The sequence below is a fragment of the Pagrus pagrus genome (assembly GCF_965226575.1).
Source record: "Pagrus pagrus genome assembly, chromosome: 9".
In the NCBI taxonomy this organism is placed as follows: domain Eukaryota; kingdom Metazoa; phylum Chordata; class Actinopteri; order Spariformes; family Sparidae; genus Pagrus; species Pagrus pagrus.
Genome location: NC_140193.1, coordinates 32245590 through 32255903, shown reverse-complemented (window position 1 = coordinate 32255903; position 10314 = coordinate 32245590). Strand labels below are relative to the sequence as shown.

Below are 10314 nucleotides of genomic sequence, written 5' to 3'. Positions count from 1 at the left end.
CTTTGATATTTCTCCATGTTGAAATTGATGGTAGGGCAGGTGTGGTTATTGGAAACTAATAATTAGGGCCCGAGCACTGACCAGTGCGAGGCCCTATTGAATCTCTAAGGGCTATTATTTTTCTTACATGACTTTAAACCCAGTTTTGGAGGCCTGCACATACCCCAAAACTCACCAAACTCGGAATAAAAATCACATCTGGCGAAAATTTTCATAATTCCACATTATTGGGTGTGGGTGTGGCCAGGCAACTCTATAGCACCCCCTGGAATCAGCCCAGCCTCCTACATGCACTTACATTAATGAAATTCAGTACGCATATGAATCATTATCAGACATATTGTGTCCGTCATTGTAAAATAAAACAGTAATTAGTATGTACTGTATTTTTAGTTACAGTGGTGCTTTTTTTATGCCAAGATAAAAGTAATTTCAAAGTACCGTATTTTTGTTTAAGATAATAGTGTTTAAACTGTAAAATAAAATGCAAGGAACAGGAATTGAATTTAAAAAAAAAAAAATACAGTAATTTACCAGATGCACATTTCTAGTATAATGCTGTCATTTCTACAGTAAATTACCCAATTGTATAAATCAGTTCAGTTCAGTCATTTTATTATCCCAGATGGGAAACAAACAGTACAAAAATGTTTCCTTTACATTGAATATACACACAATAAAACAATAACACAATCTCTAAAATACTATATTACATGTGTAAATTAAAGGGTTATTGCACAGGGAACAAAGGAGTTTTTGCTCCGATTGCACTTGAACAGGGGAACTCTAAATCTAAGACCTGAGGGAAGAGTTTCAAAATCAAAGTAAAGAGGGTGATTTGTACAGTCTATTAGAGACCTGGACTTACGGAGAACCTGCTGGTCAAAGATAGTCAGTCGTTAGGGGGGTCTGCGGGACACCAATCACCTTACCAGCCACCTTCACAATATGGCTCAGGGGTTTTTTGTCCCTGATGTTTAGGTTACTACCAAGCAATCATAGAAAATTAAGAACCGATTCAATAAATGACTTGTAAAACAAATACATTATTTTCCTTTATACATTAAAACAATGAATTTCCTCAGGAAGTACACTGTAAAACATTACTGTGAAATTTGCATAAAAACTATGTAAAATCCCTACAGAAAAGTATTGTAAACCGAAAAACATATATTTTTTGTTTAAATCACAGTGAACTTTTGTAAACTATTAAACAGAATGTTTTTGTTATATTTACAACAACAATATGTGATTATAATCAAATTTATTTGTTAAAACTACAAATATTGGTAACAAATACTGTAATACTCATAACAAAACAATTTTGTTAATTTGACATGCAAATATAGTCAAAACTATAGTTTTAGTCAGTTTTTAAAAATACTAGGGCCGGGACTTTAACGCGTTAATTAAGATGAATTAATTACACAAAAATGAACGCGTTAAAAAAATGAACGCATTTTAATCGCACTTATTTTTGCACCGCGGAACGTTTCTCACTGGATGAGTTTCAGGCGTACCGATTATACTGGAGCACAATTATTTAACGAGTTAAAAAGCCGCCGACACTGATCACTGCCCATGGATCTATAAAGTTTTAATGTAGCCTGAACACAGCTCAAACCGACCCGGTGCCTCAGCACTGCCGGTTTACAGTATCCTCCCGTAGTTTAGCCGGTCGCTACTGTTTAAAAAGTGCTCGTCGCAGTGGAGCTGAGAACATCGGAGTTTCCTCTGCTGCAGCTGAACAGCTGACATGTGGTGAAGACGTAGGTAGCCTACAGACCTGTCACTGTCTCACAGTGCACATCACACAGGGAAAACATAGCGCTGCCTGTGTTTTATTAATGTTTACATCAGGCTGAGTTCAACAAATCAGTTCATGCTATCGTGATTTAAGTAGTTAAATACAGTAATCAACACAGTGTAGTGGCAGGAAAGACCATTTACCAAATAACGTGTTACTTAAACATTTTTCATTGTGCTGTGCTCTAAAAATAAACTAACAAACTAGTGTAGAGTCCTGTATAAGGAGTGTTCAGCTTAAATTTTCCCCTTAAATTTAGGTTCTCAGGAAAATCGCATCTTATCAGGTAAGCGTTAATCGATCGATAAGGTCCATCAACTAACGATTAATGAATTAATTGATCATTTGCATCCCTAGTCTGTTGGTCTTGGTTAAGTACCACCTTGAAAGAAAATAAACAATGTTTTGTTGCTTAAGCTTATGTATTCAGTCATTATTCAATGGTATACTAAAACCCATATGAAAAAAATTGCTTCTCACTGTTCTCAGGTCAAATATTTATATGCGATTAAAAATGCGATTAATTTCGATTAATTAATTACAAAGCCTCTAATTAATTAGATACATTTTTTTAATCGAGTCCCGGCCCTAAAAAATACAAAAAATATATGTAAGTCACTTTACAAGTTTATGCTGTACTTTTAACATGATTGATGAAACGATGCAAATTGAGGTAATAAAAATGTTTTCACAAAAAAATTCATTGTGAACCTGAGAGGTTTATATTTATATATAAACATAAACAATTATAATAACATTGTTTTTATAATTTAGGCTATTTGTAGCCTATTGTAGAGTGTGTGTGTATACAAAATTTAAATTATTGATATATGCAAAGTAACACTTCTGTTCAGTCCTAATGCTTGTATGCCTGAGGCCTATGTTTCTTTAAGTCTTTAAATTTTAATGTTATACTTAGCCTACTGGTTTTCTACATATTGATACAATAATATTAATAATTTGAGCATTGTGACATTATCACAGGCTAAACAACCAAACAGTGCCTCCACTAACATCGTTTTATGATTTATTTGTAGCCTACTGTATTTGTATAAGGAATTAAAATTATTGATATATGCAAGTAACACTTCTGTTCAGTCCTAACCATAATCCTTGTATGTTTTATGTTTCTTTTAGTCTTTAAATTTTAATGTTATACTTAACCTACTGGTGTTCTATTTATATTTATAAAAAAATAACAATAATTAATTAATAATTAAATAATTTAAGCATTGTATCATTATCACAGGCTAAACAACCTAACAGTGCCTCCTCTAACCACAGACTTGTACTTGTACTCTCTCATTGTGCACCGAGTCCACCTAATTTTGAAGTTCAAAGTGCGCATCTGAAGCTCGTCTCTGATTGGATAATGACGTGAGGGCGGGAGGAGCGGGAGAAGCACGAGCTCCTCGTTGACGGCTGCGGCTGACGTCATTAACGAGCTAGCCAGAGCGCACTGTCTGCTGAGCAGAGAACACAGTAGCAGAGCAGAACGTTTTTTGGAGGGTCTGTGGCTGTTCAATTGGAAAATTGAAAGTTTGCACGGTAAGCTTCACATTTCCTTTTATTCGAGACCAAACGAAAATGTGTGCTGAAAGCACATGGTGTAAGCTAGCGCCAGTTGATATTTAGCTAGCCTGCTAAGACCAATAGCAGCTAGATCAATGCGTGATAACTTAGTTCAGCTGAAAAGCACCTGTAAACACTTGAAATCCAAAAAATGATCACCTGCGTCTTTTGTAAAAAGAAATTGTATACATTAAGAGGCTATGTACTACATTGCAGAGTGCATAGGAATGAGCCTCATTGTCTTTTCAAATGTGTTGGCGCCAACTGTAGTCAAACATTTACCACTTACTCAGCTTTCAAGAGCCATTTTTATTGTGTGCACAATGCACCTGCACTGAAAACTGCTCCTAAAGCTGTTGTTGCGGATTTAAAAATGCGCAGTCTCATTATGTGCCAGCCATTTTCACACGGTGAAAGAGCTAGTGTCTCACTTAAATCATCATATTGGAGAGGGCAGGTCTGTGTCATGTCCAGTAAGTGGTTGTAAGCACGTGTTTACAAAAAAGTCATCATTTACTTCTCACATGTGTAGGAAGCATAAAGCATGCTTCCCTGATGGTATTGATGACATGTACAGGGAAACTCGCCCTCAGCCCTCAAATGTCATTGCCAGTACAGATGATTCAGACAACACACATGAAGCCATGCCAACAGCTAGTGCAGCCAGTGATATGCCAGAGAATGATAGTCAGTCTTATCTCAGAAACATGTGTCTCTTTACCTTAAACTGCAAGGACAGCTGCCTATTCCTGCCTCTACTATACAGACTATTGTTGAGGAAATGCAAAATGTGCACGAGTTAGGTCAAGCCTACACAATAACTAAAGTAAGTTCTTTATTAAAAAATGATATGAGCCTATCAGATGAAGCAGTCACTAAAATATGTGACTGCATTAAAGAGTCAGATTTGTTCTCTGCCTGTCATCAGGGACAATTAAGAACAACATACTCCAGAAATAAGACATTCACAAAAATGTTTAAATACACGGAACCCCAAAAACTGGCATTGGGAATGGATGAAAACATGACACAAAAATGTGCTTACTACATACCAGTGGCAGAAACTCTGAAGAGCTTTTTACAGTCACAAATTTCAAATGTCACCAGTTCTTTAATGAAAACCCTGAAAGCCTCAAACTGATTTTGTACCAAGATTCATTTGAAATTGTCCTCTGGGTTCTGCTAAAAAGACGCACAAAGTTCTTGCACTCAATCTTTCATTAGCAAATGTACCCATTCATTTGCGTTCAAATACTAATAATATGTTTTTAGTCTTGTTGTGTGTTGAGAATGACCTTAAGCATTTTGGAATAGCCAAAGTTTTCTCAGAGTTGTTGGCAGATCTGAAGTCCTTGGAGACAGATGGATTAAATGTAGATGGAGAAACAGTAAAAGGGGGTCTTTACTGCATTGCTGGGGATAACTTGGGTTCTCATTGCATAGGTGGGTTTACAGAGAACTTCAGCCGCCCTCAATATTTTTGCAGGTACTGTGAAATCACAAGAAGTGAGTTTGAGGCTGATCCGAATGCCTGTGGTCCTCCACGTACCCCAGAGACGTATTACGGGGCTATTGCTGATCTCCAGGCTGAAAACATCCAAAGCGTCAGAGGAATAAAGGTAAACTCTATCTTTAATACCCTTGAGTCTTTTCATGTATCCCACCTGGTCTCCTGCCTTGTTTAGGTCATGACCTCTTTGAAGGAGTCTTGTCATATGATCTAGCACTGTACCTGAAGAACATTATAAAGAAAGAACAAATGGTTCACATACTCACTCTTAAACAGGCGCATCAAACAGTTAAGTACAAGGGATCTGAAGCACTCACAAAGCCATGTGCTGTCAACCCTGACGGAGCCAAGTTATCAGGGCCAGCCATTCTGGTCCCAACTGGAACCTTTTGAGATTGCTACCAGTTTTGATTGGTGACAAAGTGCAAAACCATGGGGATGAAGTATGGCAGTTAGCTCTCCAGCTAAAAGACATTGTGGATCGTATTTGTGCTCAGAACATTTCCTTGTCCCACATAGCATATGTTGACATTTTGATCCAAGAATATGTGGAGTTGAGAAAGATGTTGTTTCCTGAAGTTCAACTAAAACCCAAGCACCACTTTTTGCGCCATTGTTCAGCACTGTTGTTGAAATTTGGTCCATTGATGAGGTTATGGACGCTTAGGTTTGAAAGTAAACACAGTTATTTTAAAAGATGTGCCAGACACTTGAAAAACTTCAAAAACATTTGTCAAACTTTGTCAGAGCGTCATCAGATGTATTAGGCATATCTTTTAGCTGGGCAAGATTGCAGTAAACTACTGCAAGTGAAGGACAGCTGTGCGTTTTATCCCAACCTCTGCAGTGACACTATTAAACATGCAGTCAGGGAGTTAGCCTTTTCAGAAAGCAATACCACAGTTACCACAGACATTCAGTACAAGGGCACTGCATATAAAAAAGGACAGTTTCTTGTGTACAGAAATGATGAGTATATGGAGTTTGGTGAACTTCTACTCATATTGATTCAAAATGACACATCTGTGTATGTTTTGATGGATATCCACAAAGGCATCTTCCTCTCAGAATACCATCTGTATTCTGTGACAAAGGACTGTCTTGGGTTACAGTGTATCAACATTAAAGGATAACTACCGTTTTTTACAACCTGGACCTTATTTCTAGCAAAATATATGATCATTTACTCACCCAGATAACTTTGGTGTCATTTGAAGTCGTTCGGACGAAATTAGATCCGGTGTAGCGCCGATATATCCATATAATGCGAGTGATGGGGCACCGAAGCGCAGCCTTTATGAGCATTATCTGCCACGAAACTAGTTCATTTCACCAATATTTTGTTACTATGCTAGTGCTATTCCCCTCTGAGTCCGGGCTCGTCTATTGTCAACATCCGGGGTCTGTAGGTTGCCCTACTACCTCTGACCTGGAAGATGTCGTCTCTGAGCTGCGCGCACACCCGCGACAGCCCGGCTTGTTTACCTGTAGCTGCTACTGCTAGTTTGACCCCGGATGTTGATAACAGATGAGCCCGGACTCAGAGGGGAATAGCACAAGCGTATCATGACAAAATATTGGTGAAATGAACTAGTTTCGTGGCAGATAATGCGTTATATAGAGGCTGTGTGTCGCTGCCCCGTCACTCGCATTATATGAATATACCGGCACTACACTGGATCTAATTTCGTCCGAACGACTTCAAATGACACCAAAGTTATCTGGGTGAGTAAATGATCATATATTTTGCTAGAAATTAGGTCCAGGTTGTAAAAAACGGTAGTTATCCTTTAATGACCTGCCCGATTTCTATCCTTTGGTATCATACATTCTTGATGGATACTGAGTCATTCCACTAAAACACAGAATTGTGGCAAAATAAAGTCCAATTAAAACTCAGTTACTTCTCACTGTAAATAGTTTGACATTAATATAAGTGTTACCTGATGCATGTCCCTGGTCTGTTAAGTGTAAGTACTGTATATTTTTTCTGTTCTGTTTGAAGGTGGCATTTCTTCTTCAGTGCAAATATGAGTGACTCAGAGCAAACCTTCCTAGATGTCGCCATCATGGAAGTCCTACCAGAACTTCAAGCAGTAAACAAAAACATCCTGGAAGAGCACTTGCAGTCCATTGGAGTCGAGACGTGTGATGATCTATGCTTCGTAACGGAGGCTGATTTGAGGACAGCATTAAGACCTGTACAAGCCAGAAAGCTTCTTTCTGTTTGGAAACATAAATGTAAGTAAAAACACCACACAACACACAACTATTCAAAATCAAAAGCAGACATGGACATTGTGTAATATTGTACAGTGTGAATCATAATCTTATTTTTTTGTCATTTAAAGACCAAACTCCCGAGAACAGCTCACGATCATCTGTGGAAGCCTCGCCTACCCAATTGCTGTCATCGCTCTCTGTTTCACCAAAGTTCATCTTCAACCTCCTCCAGCAGCCCAGGACTTGACACACAGTGGGACGACAACTTTGAAATTACATGGAGTAGATTTCCTGAGGAAGTGATGCATTCTTTGGAGAGGGGAAAAAAGGCCAGGCCCAAAACTGAGGAGGCAAATGGTCTGGGTTGTTGTGACTGAGATGATGGAAAAATGCCCTCATGTAGGTAAAGAGCATTCAACTGACGTTGCAAAAGAAATGGTGGCAAAATATCCCAATTCTCTGCAAGATGTAATAGAGGGCGATATTGTTGGAACAGGCTACCATTCCCTTTTCAAACAGTTGCAAAACAGAATTGAAAATGTGAGGCGTACTTCAACACCCAAAATAAGGAAAAGAAAACATCAGACTGATTACTCAGACCACACAGACGAGATCCCATTAGAAGAAAGAGCAGCAATGCAGGACACTCAAGGATGCATTAAATGGAATGTAAAATTTCTGCCCCGTGAAGAAACTCAAGAGAACCAGCAGCAAAAGATGGAAAAACTCAAGATGATGTGCCAACACTCTGATGCCAATCCAGAGGAGGTAAAATGTCTAATAAAGTCCACTTTTTACACACAGCGTCAACATGTCAACCAGGGAAAAAGTATCAAATGCCTTAGAGAGGAGTGGCCATTTTGTTTTGATGAACTTGGCATGTCAGTCCACTTCAAGGAACTCGCTGGGATTGACCTCAAAGAGACATTCACACGAAATTTGGATTTGAAGGGAAAAAGGCTTCTCAACTACATGACCACAGTTTGTGTCCACAAGAGCAAGAAGTTCCTTCAGACTTATGCAAGGCTTCAGAGGATTCGGGGAATGCAGAGTCGCTGCTCAGATGATGTGAAAGAGATGCTCCTACTTCTGCTCAACTACTTTGATGAGAAGGAGGAGTCCATGTTCTTCTATGTAGACAATACATGTCTGGCAGAAGAGGTCCAACTGGAGCAAGTGCCTCTGATACCCACTGTTATTGTCTGTGGTAAGTCTGTTTCATATCCCTCTTTTTTTTTTAATTGCACTGTTTATAGAATTTGTCATGTGAGTACAGCGCTTATTAATATAACGTGTTAAATAATTTGTTCATAGGACAGTTCTGCTATTCCTCAACAAGGTACATGCTCAGTCTGGATCGGAACCTTATCAACACAAATATCTCCTCCTTCATTTCTGCATTGTGGCTCATCCGAGCTGGCTTCAACTCTGGAGTTTCTTCAAAGGTAAGTAAACATGGCTTACTCATTTCTCAGACCTGGACTCAGACCTGGGACTCTGGGACCTGGAGTCTGGCTCCGAGGTCCCGGTCTTAATCCGGACCTTAACTAAGGCCGGGACCCAGACCAGGACTCAAGACCGAGAGTCAGACCCAGACTAAGAGCCGGACTCAAGCCCGGTCTTAGTCTGGGTCTGACTCTCTGCCTTGGCTCTGGGTGTGGCCTGAGTCTCGGTCTAGGTCTGGCTCTGAGTCTCAGCCCGGACTCAGACTGTTTTATGTATATATTTATATATATATACATATATATATACATTTATATATATATATACATATATTCTTGTAGGCTTTTTTTTTCAATTAAAATGCTTAATATGCTTTAATATGCTTTTATTCTATAGGTGTTTTTTCACGATAAACCCAGAAAAAGGGACCAAAGTGGAGAATAAAAATTGGAGCACCGTCTCAACGTGAACCCTCGAGTCCTCACCCTGATACAGGAACTCTCCGATTACGTGTGGCGAGCCTAAATATGTACTCTTTCTGTGGACTCTGACTGTTTGTTTGAGAAGAGGTACTGTTAATATTGGCTTCGTTGAATCCACAATGTGTATTATGGTAATTAAGGCACAATATGTAATTTCGCCTTTAAGTCTTAAAGGTGCACATTGTAACTTTTTCTGGTAGAGGGTCCACCACCTGCTTGTTTCATGAAGATGTTCTTGCTTTGCAGGAATGTTCCACAGTATGGTATAAAACGTATCTGTCTTGCATTTATTCAATTAGAACTGTTTTTATTGCAAAAAAATACCTTAACAAACGTGCATTCTTACTGTGAGGGGCTTGCCTCTCCACAGATCTGACCTGTAACTTGGCCTGTTGGCATCACCTGATTGTCTCCATGGAGATAGATAAGTTTAATGCCATACTGTGGAACATTTCAGACAGGGAGAGTGTGGGTTGTTGTTGTGAATTGGGTTGTTGTGCACCTCGCACTTAAAGTTGTTAAAGTGACAGAAAAATATCCAGATTTAAAGAGGCTAATCTTCTGGAGTATTTCAACTTGGATTTCAGTCATAGTTAAAAGAACCATTACATGTAGCTTCTTTGCATGTTGTATACGTTGAAAATAAATGCATCCAATTGTTTACAACTATTGACGATGGCTGTTAAATAAATTTCCCAAAACTGATATTTTCCTCTTTTGTCTTTCCTCAAGATTTCTTTTTTGCATGTTTTGGTGTAGGCATAGTAGTAATCATTTTGCAGGTTTATAAGTAAATTTTACATTATAACTTGATTATTGAAACATAGAAATACAGCATATTTTGAATAGATTTTATGTATAATATACAGAACAGCTCCATTTAAAATGCAAAGTTTTACTGTTGTTCTACCAGTTTAAATTAGTTTTTTGTTTGATATTTTTACCATTTATTGATGCACAATAAGCAATTATTACATGTAAGAAATACAGGAAATGGTCTTTTTATATACAACACCGTTATGTGAAATTAACACAAGACTTAACAGTTTTTTAATGTGATTCAGCCATGATTTCATTCACTGTAAATCAATTTACATATTTCGTCAGTAAAGTTATCTACTGTGCTGCTGTATTTTTTACAGGAATTCTCTGGTAACCACAGCTGCCAGCGTTTTCCTGTAAAAACAACAGTTTTTTTTTTACAGTGTACAAACGTTTTTGTCCCTTCTTACAGGCCATCTCAGAATTTGCAACAAATTTCAAATTATTATCAATAG

General features: G+C 38.2%; 1 protein-coding gene across 2 annotated transcripts; it reads left to right on the top strand.

The window, feature by feature from the left end:
- The first annotated feature begins 4669 nt into the window (after nt 1-4669).
- On the top strand, nt 4670-10096 carry LOC311262064 (uncharacterized protein). 2 transcript variants are annotated; one of them, XM_084361206.1, is made up of 5 exons: nt 4670-4998; nt 6895-7130; nt 7241-8319; nt 8427-8557; nt 8975-10096. In XM_084361206.1, exons 3-5 carry the CDS (start codon nt 7467-7469, stop codon nt 9104-9106), a joined length of 1116 nt encoding a protein of 371 aa, XP_084217332.1. In that variant the 5' UTR covers nt 4670-4998; nt 6895-7130; nt 7241-7466; the 3' UTR covers nt 9107-10096. The 2 variants fall into 2 exon arrangements, with proteins under 2 accessions (XP_084217332.1, XP_084217333.1); XM_084361207.1 differs by having other exon boundaries at nt 8952-10096.
- Nucleotides 10097-10314: the final 218 nt, after the last annotated feature.

Bases quoted from the DNA above. Each gene is read 5' to 3' on its own strand.
- LOC311262064 (XM_084361206.1), top strand. From the start codon at position 7,467: ATGGTCTGGGTTGTTGTGACTGAGATGATGGAAAAATGCCCTCATGTA. The intron at 8,320-8,426 runs GTAAGTCTGTTT...ATTTGTTCATAG, and splicing joins ACCCACTGTTATTGTCTGTG to GACAGTTCTGCTATTCCTCA. The intron at 8,558-8,974 runs GTAAGTAAACAT...CGATAAACCCAG, and splicing joins ACTCTGGAGTTTCTTCAAAG to AAAAAGGGACCAAAGTGGAG.